Consider the following 18,887-nt stretch of genomic DNA (forward strand, 5'->3'; position numbering starts at 1 on the left):
ATCTTTTTTACAGTCTCCCTTTCTGCACAGAGCACAGGAAACGAGACTACTATGGAGGAGGAGCTGGACCTGGTGGGAGCCTCAGCTGATGACACCGAGGCTGAGCTCATCCGCAGCATCTGTGAGACCGAACTTCTGGATGGTAAGTGTGGCTGAGGAACACTGGCTCCATCTGCCTGTGTGAGGGAACAGGTACAGTGGGGAACAGATCCAGAAAGAGGAAAGGCTGTTTTCTTTCAGAGGGAACCAGTGTCAATTTTTTGTTCAGTGTCAGTTTTTGTGTAGGCTGTCTGTTCCTTTGCTCTGCTTCACTGGAGGTGTTTTTTCAATGGTGAAAGTGAATCAACCAGCTTCTATAATTTGCAGAGAGTTCTGGGATAAATGGAGTAATTGCTTTTAGAGGGATGCACAAACACACCCTCATGCTTGCTGTCTTCATCCTCACTCTAGGAAATCACCTGTTCTCTGCCTTTGTGCCACTGGTGCTCAAGATCTGCAACAACCCTGGGATCTACAGTGATTCAGCGCTCTCAGCTGCTGCAGCTCTGGCCCTTGGCAAGGTCTGCATGATCAGGTAACGCCTCGCCTATGAAGAGAACAAACACAAAAGAGCCTTCATAGATATGAATTTTGTGGGAGGGGCATGGAATGTGTGTCTGTCTGATCTCTGAGAGATGGGATTTTGGTATCTATGCTTTCTTTTCTCTACCCTGTCTCGTCAGCTCCGAGTTCTGTGACTCCCACTTGCGCCTGCTGTTCACTATGATGGAGAAGTCTGCTCTGCCCAGCGTGAGATCCAACCTCATCATTGCAGCAGGAGATCTGGCCATCCGTTTCCCCAACCTAGTGGACCCTTGGACATCGCACCTCTATGCCAGGTAATGCTACACTCGTGGCTGGGAGAGGACAGGTGATGGAAGCCCTGAGGAAGGTGACACTGCACCTCCGGAAGGTGAGAATGGGCCAGGAAAAATAACTTGAAGGTGTCAGTGCAGGGAGACGACAGTCCTGGACTGTGGAGTGGGCTGTCATGCGTACCTCTAAGTTAGAGGTACTCCCTCAGCCGCTCTGTGTGGTAACTGTGTTTCTGTCAGGCTGCGGGACCCCTGCCCAAGCGTCAGGCAGACGGCTGGACTGGTGATGACTCACCTCATCCTCAAAGACATGGTGAAGGTGAAGGGCCAAGTGAGTGAAATGGCAACTCTGCTTATTGACCCAGAGGAGGCAATCATGGGAGTGGCTCAGAACTTCTTCAGTGAACTCTCCAACAAGGCAAGTGGATGCTCAGGACCATAAGGGAGGTTCTTCTCCCTCTCTGCTCTGCCCTGATGAGGCCTCATCTGGAATACTGTGTCCAGTTCTGGGCTTCTCAGCTCAAGAGGGACAGGGAAGTGCTGGAGACAGTCCAGCGCAGGGCCACCAAGATGATCAATGGTATAGAACATCTTTCATACAAGGAAAGACTGAGAGAACAGGGGCTGTTTAGTCTGGAGAAGAGGAGGAGACTGAGGGGAGATCTTGTTAACATTTATAAATATCTAAAGGGTGTGTGTCAGGAGGTTGGGACATCCCTTTTCTTTACAGTAGCTAGCAACAGGACAAGGGGTAATGGGATGAAGCTGGAACACAAAAAGTTCCACTTAAACATAAGAAAAAACTATTTCCCTGTTCAGGTGAGGGAGCCCTGGCACAGGCTGCCCAGAGGGGTTGTGGAGTCTCCTTCCTTGGAGGTCTTCAAGACCCGCCTGGACATGTTCCTATGCAACCTGATCTAGGTGACCCTGCTTCTGCAGGGGGGTTGGACTGGATGATCTCTAAAGGTCACTTCCAACCCCTACCATTCTAGGATTCTATGATAAGAGTGGGGAAGGGCTGGTGCAGGCTGAGTCAACAATACGAGAGCTGAATCCTAGAGAAGGTGTGTTAGTGGTGTAGAGCAGCTATCTCTGTTGCCTAAATGAGTGTAGGTAATCTCACATGACGAGTTTTGTTTCAACCCTGATGTTGCTGTATCTCTTGTCATGCATTCACATCAGAAGGCAGGCTCCATACCAGTGCTTTGTCACTTTGCTTTCTTGTATATGCCTAGCACAGGGTTGGGAAGAGTTTTCTGCCACTTACCTTTAGGACTTACAGCAGAGTTTGCTGATCCCATGGCTCAGGCGTGCACTGTGTCTGAAACCTTTCCAAGTTGTTCTTGGCTGTATGCTATTGTGACGCTTAAATTGACATGGCTGCAGCCCAAGAACAGTAGCAGTGTTATCCCCATACTCTCTTCATGCCACGGGAAGGCTGCTACAGGCCCTTCAGAGTTTGAGATTTACTGCCTGGGAAGCTGCAATAGCACTGGGGCTGTATTATTTTGGCTTACTCTGTTAAAAGCAGAGCCAACCTGACTCCCGTAACTTCCTGTCTTTGCACTGGCTGTGACAAAGCCATATGAGAGCAGTGGGAAAGGGAATCTGGATTGGGCCTTTTCAGGCAAGACAGGAGGCAGTTCCTTGAGCTGAACCGCTATGTAATTTTCCTTTATCTGGAAGTTTTTCTTGTTGAGTTGTGACAAGGTTGGAAAGCAAAGCAACCACACCCAAGTTTATCAAAGAGCAGAGCTGTTGCAAACCAAGGGTTGTAGTTTTTGTTATCTTGTTGGTTGATTTCTCTCTTAGCTTCAGACAAGTAATCCTCGATAGGTTTGGCTGGCTCACTTCAAAAAGCAGATGTTTCAGAGGTGGGCAGAAAGAAGCTAGTTTAAGTGGGCACCTTATTTGGCTTGATCCGAGCTGTCCTTCCTAATTCTGTACCTCATGAAGAACCTTGTATTCTTCACAGGGTAATGCCATCTATAACCTGCTTCCAGACATCATCAGTCACCTCTCAGATCCGAACCGCGGCATCGAGGAGGAATCCTTCCACAACATTATGAGGTATCCTGGGGGTTAAAGAAATCTCTTTTGACCAGGACTATGTTTGTGCAAAGGGGGTGCCAGATCCACGGAAGAAAAATTACAGTGACACATACAGATGCTTTTTCAGTCATTCTCCCTGATCTGACTTTTTCAGTCTGTGTCTGGAATGGAGTCATGCTGAGAGGAATCGATTCTTAAAGCCACATAGTTGGGAACAAAGAGGGACTCCACACAGAATTTCCACTAGCTCCTTCAGAATGACTTTTCCCCTAGAAAAGAAACACAGTTGGTTTTGTGCACAGAAATGTGGATCTGCAATGTTAGGAGAACCCAACAGACTGTACAGACTCTGCTGCCTTTGGTGGCCTGCTGGATTTTTGTAAGCAAATTTAATAGAGCTGTAGTTAAAGTAACAGGTTCGAGTCTGAGGCTTTGGGTTTTTCTGCTGTTGTTTCATTTTTTATTGTTTGTTTTTAAGAAAGCCATAGTGTAGAGACTTCACTGTGAGGATGATGGAGCACTGGAACAAGCTGCCCAGATGGGTTGTCGAGTCTCTTTCTCTGGAGACATTTAAACCCACCTGGACAAGTTCCTGTGTGGCCCTGCTCTGGCACGGGGAGTGGACTTTTCGAGGTCCCTTCCAACCCTTAAGATTCTGTGATATTGGAATGTTTCAATCAACGAGTATTAGTTGCTGATAGAAAGCACAAAGCATGTCTTCAGTGGTATAGTAGAGCAATGTTCTGTTCACATCTGAAACTTAACCACATGGGTTTTTTCCGAGTTGCCTGAATCCCCCGTGGGTTACAGAGGGGAGTATCAGACAAAAGTATTGCTGTTGCTGAAGAAAAGAACAGTTGAATCTCCATTGTCAATTAGTCTCTCTGTCCATGAGAATCCAGTGCATTTAGGAAGAATTGAATTTTGGCTAGGTAGGAATTGCAAGGCACAGAAAGGGTCTATTAGTGAGGCTGAAATTGAGACTGAATTTATGGCTGCAAAAGTAGATAGATGTTTTGCTTCAGCTTTTGGTAAGGAAGGTGATGTGAAATAATAGGAAATGCAGGATGTGGCTACTGACAGCACATATAGAAGGGGAAGTTAGTGTCTGAAGTAGAAGCAAACCATCACAGGAACAAGAAGGTGGCATATATATAAAAAGAATGGGACATAATTTTGGAATTTTCAGTACAATTTTTAATAAATGTCAAACTGGAGGTGTTGCCACAGACCTAGAGAATAATAAGTGTAGCACTTGCATTGAAGTGTGATTAGCATGGTTAAAACATTTATGGATGGACTTTTCTGACTCCCAGTGACATGCAGGGAGAGAACTGGAGGTGCCTGGTGAGTAAAAGAAAAAGCAATACAGGTATCAAACTAGTCTTAAACTAATTAATTTTAAAGAAAACTCGATCATCAGTTAGCTCACTCCATCATACCCCTTAAAAAGGGAATGGTAGTTGGAACTGAACTATTTCCCCAGGTAGCACTAAACAAAACACTTATGTTGTGGAGAGAATCCAGCTTAACTTGGAAACTGATGGACAAAAGCACAGGCTAAGAAGGATAGCAGTGGCTTATGCTCCAGGGATACTTGCCAAGCTGGAGAATAGGGAGGAATAAAAATAATAGGGGTTAGTGGGGGGGAACATAACTGTTAAAGGACTAACTTGTGGAGAATGAGAGGGTTAAAGTAATAACCAAGGTGAAAACTAGCATAAGGATTAGTGTTTAGAAATTGTTTCAACCTCTGCTGTAAAGCTGTGGCTAAAGTTACAGATGTATTCCCCTTGCTGTTTAGCAGTCATGTTGTTTCTGGTTTATGTATAGGGAAGCATTGGTAGTGCCAGTGAGGCCTTGCCTGGAGTGCTGCCATGGTTCTGGTCACTTAAAGATAAATTGATGATGGAAAGGGAGGACTATGGAGGATACAGTCCCTTTTCTGTATCTGAGAGAAAAAGCTTGGTGTGGGAGTTGTAGACATAATGAAAACTACAAAAAAGATGTGCTTAGAACACTTATATCAAGGCCAGTGGCAACCTGACTGAGTTTAACAGACACATTGGTACAAGAAAAAAGGAGGCCAGAAGGACCTCTTTAATAAATACAAGTTATTCAGTGAGTTCTGTGAAGACACAGAATTATAGAATGTTAGGGGTTGGAAGGGACCTCTAGAGATCATCCAGTCCAACCCCCCTGCCAAAGCAAGTTCCCCTTGATCAAGTCACTCAGGAACGGGTCCAGGCAGGTTTTGAAGACCTCCAAGGAAGGAGACTCCACAACCCCTCTGGGCAGCCTGTGCCAGGGCTCCCTCACCTGAACAGGGAAATAGGTTTTCTTTATATTTAAATGGAGCTTTTTGTGTTCCAGCATCATCCCATTACCCCCTGTCCGGTCGCTAGATACAATAGAAAAAAGGAATGTCCCACCCTCCTGACACTCACCCTTTAGATATTTGTAAATATTAATGAGGTCTCCCCTCAGTTTCCTCTAGACTAAACAGCCCCAGTTCCTGCAGCCTTTCCTCATAAGGAAGATGCTCCAGTCCCCTGATCATCTTGGTGGCCCTCTGCTTGACTCTGTCCAGAAGTTCTCTGTCCCTCTTGAGCTCAGGAGCCCAGAACTGGACACAGGACTCCAGATGAGGCCTCACCAGGGCAGAGTAGAGGGGGAGCAGGACCTCCCTCGACCTGCTGGCCACACTCTTCTTGATGCATCCCAGGATGCCATTGGCCTTCTTGGCCACGAGGGCACATTGCTGGCTCATGGTTAGTTTATTATCAACCGGGACTCGCAGGTCTGAGAAAGAGAGCTGTTCTCCAGCAGGTCAATCCCCAGCCTGTACCAGTGCTTGGGATTGTTCCTCCCAAGGTGCAGGACTCTGCACTTGCCCTTGTTGAACCTCATGAGGTTCCTCTCTGCCCAACTCTCAAGCGGATGCCATCAGGGAACTTGGTGAGGGTACACTCATCCAGATCATTGATGAAGCTGTTGAACAAGACTGGCCCCAGAACCAACCTTTGTGGAACTCCACTGGCCACAGGCCTCCAACTCAATTCCATACCACTGATCACCACCCTCTGGGCTCTGTCATTCAGCCACCTCTCGATCCACCTCACCATCCACTGATCCAAGCCACACTGCCTGAGCTTTCTGATGAGGATGTTGAGGATGGGTCAAAAGCCTTGCTGAAGTCAAGGTAGATGACATCCGCTGCTCTCCTCTCATCTAGCCAGTTAATCATGCCCTTATAGAAGGCTCTCAGGTTGCACATCATGCAAAATGCAGAGGTACTTAAATGTGTTAAAGTCCCTGCCTTTCTATTCCTTGAGAAGCTGAGACAAACATGGGATTGGGTTAGCATATCAGTTCTGTTTGGCTTTGTTTGTGCTTCTGTGCAAAGTAACGCTCACTTTCACACTGGTCCAAAATGAGGCAACACACCTTCAGCAAATTAATAATGAAAAATCACAACAATGGTCTTGAAGGGGAAAAAAAACCCAAAGCACATGTCAGCCCACTCCCCTCAAAGTCTGCTTGTCAGATATAATAGTCTGACAGCACAACTTGTGAAGTGAGAAGATTGTCTGGAGGTGTTGCATCCTTGTAAAACCAGATGGACGAAGCTGATCAGAAGGCAACACTGCAGCCTTTTCAGCATTCCTCCTGCCTCAGATCCTGCACAGGCATGAGTCCTTCTCACTACAGACCTACAAGGGTCTTTGCTTTAGCTGGGTTTCCTAGTGTCAACTTAGGTGTGTGCTATTATGCAAAAATGCAGTTATATTTTATGTCATAGCAGCTGTCCCCTAACAGTCTTCTTTTGGAGGCCCACCCAGCTGATCACTGGATAGGACAGCTGCAAGTATCCTATGGTGTAGGCAGAAAAGCGTTTTCCTCTCTGGGTTCTCAGATTTGACATTTTATATCTTTTCAGACACCTCTTCTCATATATTACAAAAGACAAGCAGACAGAGAGCTTGGTGGAGAAACTTTGTCAGCGATTCCGGACTGCCAGGTAGGTTGTCATCCTGACTTGCCTGACAAGCAAGTCTGCTTCTGAGGAATTGTTAGAAGAAACTAGCTTGCTATATCGTGGTCAAAACAGGTTCTGTCATATTCTTCCTGTGACAAATTGATAAATGCTGACATAATCTGGATTAAGTCCCCCCCTTTTATTTTTTCTCTTCCTTCTGTTTTCCTCCTCCAAATACATGAATAAATACATATTATCTAAGGCTCTGGTCTTATTACGCTGATTGGCCCTTCTCCTTTCCCTCCTTTCTTAGGGAAAACGTTTAGATTTGCATTACATCTGAGCAAGGAGGTATCCCACCTGTGGGTTTTATGCACCTTTGTGGTTCTTCCTCACAGGCTATTCCCTTGAATCTCAGCTATTAAATGGGTGTGTTCAACTGAGAAGTTGGTATCTCCCCACCAGTCCTGTCTGGGTTGATCTCAACTGTCTTACTGATAGGTGCCTGTCCTTGTTCTGCATGTGTGGGCTGCTTGGTACTAACTCTGTGCTCAGTTCTCTTATTCAAGGACTTGTGCCACTCTACACTTAGGCCTTGGCTCTGCTCTGTCTGCAAGGTGTGTATGCCTTGCTTGTGGTGATTACAGAGAGTGCACGACACATCTCATGAATCTGGGATATCATTTTCCTTCCTGGATTTTGGATTTGCTTTGGTTGAGTGAGGTTGTTTTTTTCTTGTTGCTCCTTTCCCCTGCTCCCAAAGCTGTAACTTCACTGACTCACTTTGGGTTTTTTTATTCCTTAAGAAGAAAGAGAGTAGGATTTTTTTTTCCTGCCTCTGTCGTACTTCCAGTGAGATCTTCATTTTACTTTCCACTGGATTTGGTGCACCCTGCCTTCCTCCATTCCTGTAGTTTTCCTTCCCCATCGTTGTGGCTTTGCCCTTGAGGTTTAAGCTGTGTCTGCTTATCTTGGCCATTTGTACACACAGCCTGGGCACGTGTCCTGCTCAGCTGCCTCAGGGAGTTGCATACTCCCCAGAAATATTTGGATTTTGTTTCCTGAGCTGAAGTGGAGAGTAGCCCTTCTCTCCAAAATTGCCTCCCAGGAACTGTAATCAGCTCTTCACACCAATTTTGTGAAGACCCATCTTTATGTAAGCCATGTCTAGCCTTTACAAAAATGTCCTAATATTTCTGTACCATAAAGATAATCAGTTTAATACACACTGGTGGTAATCCCAGAGCAAAACTCTCCATCCAGGCCAAAACAGGAGCTTGCCAGAAAAGATTTCACAGGTACTATCACCCTCCTTGGTATTTCTGGAGTTCTAAATATAGCATACCAGGTATTGTTCAGACTTTAAATGTGGAAACACCTGGATGCCACAGCTTTTGTTCGCCATCTGTATGCATTTGGACAGTGCATTTGGAGAGAGTATATGCAGGACAGACTTCTGGCCCTCTGCTTTCTACAGTTTAATAACAGGGGCTTCAGCCTGGTGCTTTTTTCCCTCCCATTCCATCATTGTTATCTACATTAAGGATGTCAGTTTGCTGCTATTTTTTGTTTCAGTAACTTTCACTGCAATTTGAATGTGGTCATCCTTCGATAGTGCAGTTATTTGTTCACTTTAGATCTTAACGAAAACGGCCGCCTTTATGTAACTGGCCTGTAACCAGCCAGGAAAGAGAGAGAACATCAAATACAGCTTCTGCTTCAGACCGTCTCAAACATGCAAAAATGAGCAGCCAGGGTTGTTTTTATTCAGTTGAAATAAGGCCCTTCAAGAGGAGTCCTTGCTTAACTGAGTGTATTTTTTTCCTCATAGCCAGTGGTAACTCCTGACGCTTTTTAAACGAGTGACTGTGTCCCTTAACAGTGAAGCCTTCCTGTTTTTCTGACAGACACTAGGTGTCTTTGGAGTGTAGCGATGGTTGTGTATGATATGGCACAATGCTCTCTAACTGACCTGTAACAGAACGACTCGAATGTCATGTTCTCAGGGCAGAGGCGTCTGTGGGAAGTGCTTTATTCTCCCGTGTCGGGTAGGATGTGCTTATCCTTACACACTCCTTTTTGCAAGAGCTAACGGCAATCTTTGTCTTCCCCAGGACTGAGCGTCAGTACCGGGATCTGTCTCGCTGCCTTACTCTGCTTCCCCTCTCAGAAAGGGGCCTTCACAAACTGCAGGACAACTTTGACTGCTTTGCAGACAAACTTCAAGACACAGCTGTCTACAGCTGCTTCCAAACTGTGCTGCTTCGGTTCCGCAGAGCAGGCGGCAAGCCCGAGACTAAAGTAAGGAGGGGGCACAAATGTCCAGGCCAGGAAAATTATTGGGTTTAACACACAATGATTGGAAGGCCCTGCAGTTCTCCATGTTAAGCAGGCTGTTCCTCACCCAATTTATCAGAGAACTTGATGGCAATTCTGCTATGGATGTAATATTTCTCTCCCCCCACCTGTTATTTTTATGTGTGTGAGTGTTTGTTTTCTTCTTCTTTATTCCCCACTGCGTTAAATCTCTATCAGGCCCTGGCTGAAGAGCTGGAGCAGAAGCTGTCTGCCTGCCATAACCGAGGACAGGATTCGGCAGAGACGTGCCAGGAGGTTCACGGAACTCCAATGCCAGAGCCAGCTAAGAGGAAACCCACGGGAAGTAAGTTCCTTTTCATGAGATTTCAGCCTTCCCCCTGATCCTGCAGCCCAGCAGAGACACCTAGGGATATGTCCTCATCCTTACACACAGAATGGCTGAAACCTTTCTCTTTGTTTTTCTGGTTTTTGTCCTATGGCAGGCTCCCACCGCCAGCCCCTGAGCACGGCCAACAGCGATGAGGATTTTGTCACGCCCCACTCTCGCAGCCTCCGACACTATAAGTCAAACCGGAGTAAGCGTTCCCAAAAACGGCCTCCAACCAAAAAAGCCATCGTCACCTTCTCCAGCGATGAGAACAGCTCTGAGGATGGTAAGGCATTACACGTGTGTGCTTGAAAGGTGAAAGTGGGGAAGGGCTGGAGACTGGGTCACAAACGGGGATGTTCCTTTGGGTAATAGGCAGAAGGTGTGCAGGGCTTCAGGGCACTCCCTAGCCTGCCTGTAGCTTTCTCTGTTCAAGGCAGTGGAGTGCTGGCTATTGACATATTTTTTTACTCTCTTAAGATATGCTGGCGGAATTAAAAGAGGAAGAAACCCCCACCAAAACAACCCCCATCACCAGATCTTCAGCCCGACGACTGCGCTGAGGGAACCATCTGCCTCTGTCTTCAACTTAAAAATCCATCATGGGACAGTGCTTTAAATGAGGACAAAACGGAAGTTACACACCAGGCTAAAGCAATTCCATCCCTGTCTTTTGATATCTCCACAATGAAAGGCAGAAAGGAAAGTAGCTGCTGCTTTGACTGGTTTTGCCTTGGCTTTGCAGATAAAAGCAAGCTGGTCCCATTAAAAAAGAGTATTTGGGAGAAAGTCTTTCTAAGAAGAGACAAACTAAGCACTGCATACAAAATGCTCATTTCCCTCCCCGTGTTGTACTTAAGCAAACTATTCACCTTCTCTTAACACAGAATCAATATAATTTTGCTGGGGTTAGGACCTTTTATGTTTGATGCTTTTTAAAGCTCTTGCCCTGCAAAAGCTAGCAGGGCCTTTGAGGAGAGGTTACCTGACTCATTTCTTGTACAGATCTCCTCAAAAGACAAGCTGAAGGAGTGAGGAGGAAGAGAGAGGCTGACTTAGACTAGAGTGAAAGTGCTTTTAAGTTTTTTTTTTTTTTAATAAACAAAAAAACACCCTAAAAACGTTAAAATTATCTTTCCCTAACTCTGATTTGCTCAACTGATCAACACAGTGTACCACTACCATGCTTTGTCTCATTGTTTGTTGGAATGTATTTGCTGCGAATCCAGACTGGCCCTTAAGCTCTTTGCCTCCAGGAACGCCACATCGGTTTCAAGTCAGCCCTGGCACTCCTTGGCCTGCCATGTGAACGTGGCGTGCACTAAATCTGAATTTGTGTTAACCTTTAGCCTCCCGTCTCACAGGCAAATTGACGGTTGTCCCAGAGCTATTAGCACAGAATTGTTTCCTCTTACCTGTCCGTTGCTTAGGAAGTGTGGCTGGAATCAGAATGGGCCTCTTATCAGCAGGTTCCTGTAGATCTTCTGAGGTCTCTGGTCTGCTTTCTACTGCTCCCTTCTCTGGCTTGGTTGCATAAGTAGCAAAAAAAACCTGCTGTAGCTTATTTTGATACCTACAGTAACAGTAATTTGCTTTTAAAAAAGGTAGCTTAGCAATTGTGTAGCTTTGCATGGACCTGGAAATACCTTGGGATTTCTTATGCCTGTACCTGAACAGACACAAACATGTTAGATGGCTGTAGAAACAAGTAGCTGAAGCAACGATGGGGTCAGAGATGTATTTACTGGATTAGGACACGTGGACCAAAAGCTACACTCTGGCCCCGTGACATAGGGGAAAGACCTGCCCCCTTGTTGCCAGGTGCCAATATAGAGGCTCTCCCTAACTCCAAGTCACCCAAGTAAGAACAGGACAATCACATGCAATACAAGACCAAAAAGCTACGGTGATATTGTCCTTCTTCCATCCTCCCTGATAAAATATTCAGTGAAGGCTCCAGGAGACAGAAACAGCAGCTCCAGCAGTAGCAGTAAGTACAGCACAATCATGCATGCTCCACGCAATCCCCCCAAGCACCCCACGTGTGTTTGTCACTCACAGGGGAATGAAATGAAGAGAAAAAATTGCACAAAAGGGGACAGTAATTGTCCCCCTGTACTTGGTACTGCTGAGGCTGCACCTTGAGTTCAGTTCTTGGCCACTCACTTCAAGGTCATTGAGGTGCTGGAGTGTGTCCAGAGACCGGCAAAGAAGCTGGTGAAAGGTCTGGAGAACAAGTCTGATGAGGGGCAGATGAGGGAACTGGGGATGTTTAGCTTGGAGAAGAGGAGACTGAGAGGAGATATGATCACTCTCTGCAGCTACCTGAAGGGGAGTTGTAGTGAGATGGAGGTCAGTCTCTTTAGTAATAACAGGACATGAGAGGATGGGCTCAAGTTGCACTAAGGGAGGTTTAGACTGTACATTAGGAAGAACTTTTTTCACCAAGAGGGTTGTTAAGGGTTGGAACGGGAAGCCCAGGGAGGTGGTGGAGTCACCATCCCTGGAGATATTCAGAAGGCACATAGACAAGGTGCTGAGGGATATGGTTTAGTTTAGTGATGGGCCTGGCAGTGTGAGGTTAGTGGTTGGCCTCAATGATCTGAAAGGTGTTCTCCAACCATTATGATTCTATGATAGATGGATTTCTATGCAGACTCAAGGCTTTATGAGTCTGTGCGGTAAATCTTGCCTATGTATGAGAAAGTATATTGACAATACTGCAGTGAGGAAGATGTGAATAGCTGGATGGAGGAAGCAAAGTGGCCACGAAACTGTCTAAGCATTGGCTTACCTTCAGCCCATGCTTTCCCCCAACAAGTGGTTAAACTTCTTCCTTGAGGAGAGCAGCACAGCTGCTTTTCTGAGATGGAAAGAGAATTTGGCAGTCAATGACTGGACTGTCACAGTGGCTTCTTCACTGCTTTGCAGTCTATCTTTTGCTCTTTCCTGGGCACAGCAGTGCCTGGTCAAGTGAGAGTGGAAAGTCAGTGAGCAGGATCTGCTTTTGGGCCCTTTCTGCAGGCTGTTGAGGTGGATCATCCCCCTCTCCTCACTGGTCTCTCTTGGCACTGGAGGAATGAGCAATCCTGTGTCACGGACAAAGGAAGTCCTGCAGAAAGATAAAGCAAAACCCGAGAAGGCTTGCTTGGAACAGCTCCACAGTGACTGCTGCCTTAAGCAGCTGGTTGCTGCCCTTCTGTTCCTCCCAAGCAGCTATTTCAGTGGCTGCCAGTATGACCATGAATTACTACTGAGGGAGTAATCCCCCTTCCTCGCATCTGTAGCAGTGGGATTACTCAGTGATGAGATCAGCGGTGTTTCTGTTCTCTGAGAGACTCCTGACCATGGTGGGCTCTGAACTCCAACACATGGCACTAGCGGTAGGATGTAAATATTGGCCTTTCTTCTAGAGCCTGCAGCAACTATCAGCCCTTTTCATCACTGTGGGAGAAGGGATGTTCCCACAGGGTACTTCAACCAGTCCCTAGACCTCCCCCTCTACACTTGCCCTGCTTCTAAGCAGCTGTTTGTAAAAGACCAGTTGCAACTCAGCAGTAGGCCATGTTTCTGGTGGTCTTGCAAGCTCTAGAATTGGTGCCCCAGCATCAGAGGGGGAAGGGTTTTTATAGAGGAAACTTGTTAGCACGAAAGAGGAAAGAAGGACAATAAACTATTTGAGTCTGAGAAAACTGGGGCAGCTAGGGACTCATCTGCCAAAGCCTTTTCATTTCACTGTCATTGCCAGGACGTGTCAGAGCAACTATTCAGTTCTACTGTAGTACCAGCAAGGATCTGGGACACAGAGCAGCTGCAGCTTCATGGCACCTGAGTCATTAAACACCTGCAATTTACCCGTGCTTTTCCTGGATTTGCATTTTTACAAGAATTTGCAAGAGAATTTGCGAATTTCTACAGTCTCTGAAGTTTCCTGTTTGGTATGGGACAGCTGATGACTCCCTCTCTCTTGCTAGCCCCAACTTGTGCTGGACCCAAGGAGGGGACCCATCACTTGAGAACTCAGCCTGGAGGGCTCAATCTGTGTGCAAGTTAGGATGGAAGTTGAAACAGTTGCAAACATGTTTCTGGCACTCTTCTTGCAGTATGGGGGCCACCACGTTCATAGGATCATCATAGAATCATAGAATGGTAGGGGTTGGAAGGGACCTTTAGAGATCATCTAGTCCAACCTCCCTGAAGAAGCAGGTCCTCCTAGATCAGGTCGCACAGGAACGTGTCCAGGCGGGTCTTGAAGACCTCCAAGGAAGGAGACTTCACACCCTCCCTGGGCAGCCTGTGCCAGGGCTCCCTCACCTGAACAGGGAAATAGTTTTTTCTTGTATTTAAGTGGAACTTTTTGTGTTCCAGCTTCATCCCATTCCCCCTTGTCCTGTTGCTAGACCATTCAAGGGATACCAGATCAAAGCACCACTACGTTTCCTACCAGAAGACTTCCTTTTGCTCAGGAAAGAGCTGACTCCTGGAATCAATGTATTCAACCCAAGATGCATCTGCCTGCAGCTATCTTGCCGGGAGCTCTAGCAGGCTGACTCAGCTGCTTCTGGATGGTCAAATGTGACTAGCAAGCACGGAAGAACATCCCCTGAGATGTCTGTCTTGCATGTGGGATGAACACGTGCTCGCTTCCCATCCTCCTTCCCCTCTTTCCTACCCTTCTGAACCTTTAATGCTGTACACAGCTCCAAGCTGTGCCGCATCCAGCATGCAGAGGAGACAGCTGTGCGCACACATCCCACACTCCTTTTGTGCACAGGCACCCCCTGCAAAGGCCCACACAAACACAGAATCACAGAATCGTAGGGGTTGGAAGGGACCTCTAGAGATCATTCAGTCCAATCCCCTGCTAAAGCAGGTCCACTTAGATCAGGTCACACAGGAACACGTCCAGGTGGGTTTTGAAAACCTCCAGAGAAAGACACTGCCACCTCCCAGCACTCTCCAACAGGCACCTGTGCTTTGTAGTTAAAAGGTTGGTATGAAAATAATCCTGTTTCCCATGAAATATCTTGGTGGATGCCTAGGGAGCCCCTCTATATGCTGGCCCAAGTGAGGGGGATAAAATGGATCACTGAAGAGGACCACCAAGGCATTGCTCTGGAGCCAGCACCATGCTGGAGTGGAAGGTATCAGGTGGAGCTAACAGAGTTGGGTGTCCCCATCTGTGCAAAGTCTCTCCTGTTTCCAGCATCAGTGCTCCAGACTGAAGGCCCACACTCACTTTTCACAGATTAGATGCAAAACTGGTTCGTGAAACTTTCTGGGTCCTTGGGCAGGGAAGAAAGGGACCAACAGATCTGCATCTGTAAGCACAAAATGCTAGGAAGGAGAGAAGGAAAGACGGCGAAAATAATCTGAACTGTGACTTTTGTTATCCCTGCAAAAGACTTTTTTTCCCCAAACTTTCTTCTTTCCTTGAAAAAAATAAACAAAAGCAGGCAGCAGAACACTGACTGTCAAGTTTGACCCAATTGCTTTCCACAACAGTACTGAAGAAGGGGAAATTTAAGGTGTATTAACTCCCTCAGCCCACCCACTACTAATCCTGTGCTGGGGTACAGTCCCCCCACTCCTCTCCCCTGGACAAACTCTCCTGATGAGTTTCTGTCTTCACACCCAGGCTGACTTCTGCACCCTGATCTCCAAACAGTGACCTCATTGCCTTGTTCAACTGGTGAGAAACTACAGTAAAATAGGAGAGGTAAACAAAAGGGGGGGAACTAATGGCCAGAAGATTTAGGAGGGAGGAATCTGCTCCTCGCCATCCCGCTTCCATTGTGTGTCTGAGCTTGAGAAAGTGCAAGCTGAGCCTCGACGAGCTCTTGTCTGTGCCGGTTCCTCTGGAAACTCAGAGCAGCCTTCCAGATGGTGGCTCAGGACATTCAGCCTGCAAGTTATACACCCCACAAGTGCTAGACCCACGCTCTTTTCACCACTACAAACCCCATAGCGTTAGTGCTGGGATTCACACACTTTTTGCAGCAAGAGCTCTTCATTCCCAGGCCAGCCAGCTCACCAAGATACAAATGTCAAAACCAAAAGCCTGCATCGTCACAGAGCTGAATTTGTGTCAGCTCCATGCAGCCAGCAGCGTGCCTACTGCTAGCTGAGCTGCAGTCCATGCTCATGCTGATTAGAGAAAGAGCACTAATGGCCATCTGCCTACGAGGAGTATGTTCAATATCCCTACACGATACAGCCTTCAAGATCCTCCTTCAGGATGTGTTTCAAAGCATCACCCCGTTCCTGACCCTGACAGATACCTCCAGGTCCTGGCCAGCAGCAGCTCAGCTCACATTTGTCTTCCCAGACACTCAGTAAACACCTTTGTGTCTTTTTTTTCTTTAGAGGAAGGGGTCTTGCTGAGCTCACTCTGAAATATATCACCCTGGACAAAAGGGCTGAAAGGTTAAGGAGCTCCGGGGGGTGGTTCAGCAGAGAGCTGGGGGCCAGGCGCCTGCCAGAACCAAAGCTATAAAGGCAAAGAGGGGCCAGGGACTGCATCTGACACGGACGTTGCAGGTCCTGCCTCACCTCCCACAAGCCACAAGATAAGAAGAAGATGCTGAGGTTCCAGTCATGGCCTTGCTCGCTTTTCCTCCTCTTAGTTCTGCTCTCTGCCAGCGTTCAGACTGTGTCCTTACCAGGACAGAGGCTACAGGTAGGAGGAACTGGGAGAGAGCTGAGGGAGGTTTCAGGAGTGGACGGGCAATTTGGGGAGGTTGTGTTTGAACATGGGATGAGCGGTGGTCCCAAATTCTGGCTAACAGAGGCTGCTGCTTGTTCTCACTGCTTCCTGACCTCCAGTCCAACAGCCTCAGTTCTAGGATTATGCTTATAACCCAGCTTCAGAAGAGCATCAGCATTATGGGACAGCAGGCAGACAAAAGATTTTTAGTGCCTTCTGGTCTGGGGCGGAGGCTTTTAACAGTAAGGAGACTTGTCTTGCCTAACTGCCCTGTGTTAGCAGCCACCACAAATTAGAATCACATCCCTTATCATGTTCAGTGCCTGATTCTGACACTTCAGAGAGAAGGCACATCCTGTTAGGCTGATTTTTTCACTCCTAAGCTCAGTACCACCCCATAGCAGCCCCTCTTTCAGGCCAAGAGCCCCTATCAGGATGCCAGCTGAGGGCATCTTCACTTGGGTAAATCTTCTATCTTCAGCAACGACAACAATAATACTTTTGCCTTTCAAATCTACTCATCTCTTTCTTTACCCAAACCCTAACCTGAGCTCCAACACCTTCCCTTCAGGTCACCCTGGGAAGGCTACAGGGAAGTAGTTAGGACATGAACTATAATCACAAGACTGATTCTGCTATGACTCACCACTTTCTCTCCTTGCTGAAGATGCCTGTATCCGCCTCAATTAACTCACTACAAAACAGAGCTGCACAAAGGCATCCTCAGCCAGAGCTCAGCACCCACGTGAGGGGCAGATGTGGAATGGCTACGGCAGGCTGCTTCCCTGGGCAGCCATGCCATGCCTCCACTGCGCCCAACGCACATCTCAGCCCTTGCCTCCCTACAGCCAGAGGCTGCAGCAGTGCCGGGGGTGTATGATTCTCACCTGCACAGATAACCTAGAGGATTCTCAGTAGATGAGGAGTCCCCCTTCCTCACGCCTGCTCTGCTCCTGCCTCCCCCTCATCTTTAGCAGCATGTGCTTGGGGCAGGTCCGTCTTCCCCACCAGCCCCAGAGCAGCCTGAGCACTCAGATGTGCCCAGCATCAGCAAAAGGAGCAAGGACTGAAGCCTGTTACCTTCTACTGAGGGAGTTGCGGTTTGACAAGAGCAGGGCAATGTGTACACAGGCAGAGAGAGGCTCACAGTAGCTGGCTGCCTGCTTTTCACACAGCAACATCATTTCAGACTGCAGGAGCTGCTGGTCTAGCCCTCCACTGTGTCCGGATGCAAGGTCACACGCACAGTGCCTATGTGTCGACACCATTTTATGTCCTTCCCAAGCCCTAAGGAAGGTGCGAGCAGCAGGGTACAAGGGGGTACAAAGCTCATCACCTGGAGCACAGGCAACTCCACTCTCATTGCCCTCTCCTCTCTGTTTATCCCAGATGCTCCTTTCCCAGTTACTGCCCCTGGAGCCAGAGTCTGTGCTGGCTGAAGAGGACGCAAAGGAGGGCTCCAGCTTTGGCCCTCAGCTGCTCTCCTCCACCCTCCCCTTCCTCCGATCTGGGGCCAGAGCTGCTCATGCTTCTCTCTGGCGCAAGACCCTCGCCAGTCGCAAGTGGGCACTGCCTGGAGATTGGGCCTGGAAGGCCGTGCCCAGAGGCTGCTTTGGGCTGAAACTGGACCGGATCGGGACCTTCAGTGGTTTGGGGTGTTAACTTTGGAGAGGGCTCCGAGGTGAGTGGGCCAGCAGTGAGGGCTCGGACAAGTGAGCAGGGAAGAAGGGGAAGACTTAAGAGCACGGGGAGGAGCAGGAGTGAGGGGATGGGGGCAGCGAGACAGGCTGTGGGGCCAACCACCTGCCCACAGCCGGGACAAGAGGCTGGGACGGGGGATGAGCCGCTGCAGTGGGGCTGCGCTGGGGACCCGCCGGGGTGCGAGAGCAGGCGGGATGCGTGCCGCCGTGCGGCTCACCGGCCCCGCTGCTCCAAAGCCGCGGGCACCCGGCAGTCCCGGGGCACCCGGCAGTCCCGCGGCATCCAGCAGCCCCGGCTCGGGAACCAGCTCGGCACCACGACACGCCAAGCCCTGAAGCTCCTTCGCCGAAGGAGCGTGGAGGCGGCGGCAGGATGAGGAGAAACTGCCCACCCCCGCGGCTGTCCCTCGGCCGCAGGACCCCTCTGCTCTGCCGACAACCCCCTCCCTCCGCTCCGCGCGTGAGGACTCGCTCGCTAATTAAACAAAGCTGTGTTAATTCCCGCGTGTGAGCTCTGCGGCGCCGCGTCTCGGCGGGCAGCCACGGCGGGGCGAGGGGCGGTCAGGGGGGCTGGCCGCGGGGCCTCGTTGGGGCGAGGGGCGGTCAGGGGGGCTGGCCGCGGGGGCGGGCCGGGAGATGGCGGCAGAGCCCGTGTCCGCGGGGCTCGGGGCCGCGCCGCCATGCCGGGTGAGCCGGGCCGCACGCGCGGCTGCAGCGCGGCGCTGCCGGGGCCATGGCGGCGGCGGCGGGCGAGCCGGCGAGATATCGATCGCGATCAGGGGGCAAGAAGGGTCGCGTTGGCTCATCTCACCCGCACTCTACCCTCCGGTGCAGGGCACTCGGTTGCGTGGTGTTTGTCGAGCAAACACGGGGGCCTCCTGTTTGTGCAGAAGCTGGCCTCAAAAGCGGC

The 18,887-nt window shown here is 48.8% G+C and overlaps 2 protein-coding genes across 5 annotated transcripts in view; both read left to right on the top strand.

Moving 5' to 3' along the window:
- Nucleotides 1-10,694, top strand: part of NCAPD2 (non-SMC condensin I complex subunit D2) — a 31,754-nt gene extending 21,060 nt beyond the window's left edge. For all 4 annotated transcript variants that reach the window (XM_062005821.1, XM_062005810.1, XM_062005801.1 and 1 more), the window contains exons 24-33: nt 31-142; nt 451-574; nt 723-878; nt 1,095-1,272; nt 2,830-2,924; nt 6,847-6,927; nt 9,000-9,186; nt 9,421-9,547; nt 9,687-9,857; nt 10,052-10,694. In XM_062005821.1, the coding sequence (XP_061861805.1) occupies nt 31-142; nt 451-574; nt 723-878; nt 1,095-1,272; nt 2,830-2,924; nt 6,847-6,927; nt 9,000-9,186; nt 9,421-9,547; nt 9,687-9,857; nt 10,052-10,134 (1,314 nt within the window). In that variant the 3' untranslated portion in view covers nt 10,135-10,694. The remainder of the gene's footprint in view (nt 1-30; nt 143-450; nt 575-722; nt 879-1,094; nt 1,273-2,829; nt 2,925-6,846; nt 6,928-8,999; nt 9,187-9,420; nt 9,548-9,686; nt 9,858-10,051) is intronic.
- A 5,457-nt stretch (nt 10,695-16,151) lies between these two features.
- LOC104559255 (C-type natriuretic peptide 2-like) lies at nt 16,152-17,939 on the top strand. Its single transcript, XM_010204145.1, has 2 exons — nt 16,152-16,250; nt 17,667-17,939. The coding sequence occupies exons 1-2, from the start codon at nt 16,152-16,154 to the stop codon at nt 17,937-17,939; spliced, it is 372 nt and encodes a 123-aa protein (XP_010202447.1).
- Nucleotides 17,940-18,887: the final 948 nt, after the last annotated feature.

The sequence above is a fragment of the Colius striatus genome, chromosome 1 (assembly GCF_028858725.1).
Source record: "Colius striatus isolate bColStr4 chromosome 1, bColStr4.1.hap1, whole genome shotgun sequence".
Taxonomy (NCBI): domain Eukaryota; kingdom Metazoa; phylum Chordata; class Aves; order Coliiformes; family Coliidae; genus Colius; species Colius striatus.

Bases quoted from the DNA above. Each gene is read 5' to 3' on its own strand.
- LOC104559255 (XM_010204145.1), top strand. From the start codon at position 16,152: ATGCTGAGGTTCCAGTCATGGCCTTGCTCGCTTTTCCTCCTCTTAGTT. The intron at 16,251-17,666 runs GTAGGAGGAACT...TGTTTATCCCAG, and splicing joins TACCAGGACAGAGGCTACAG to ATGCTCCTTTCCCAGTTACT.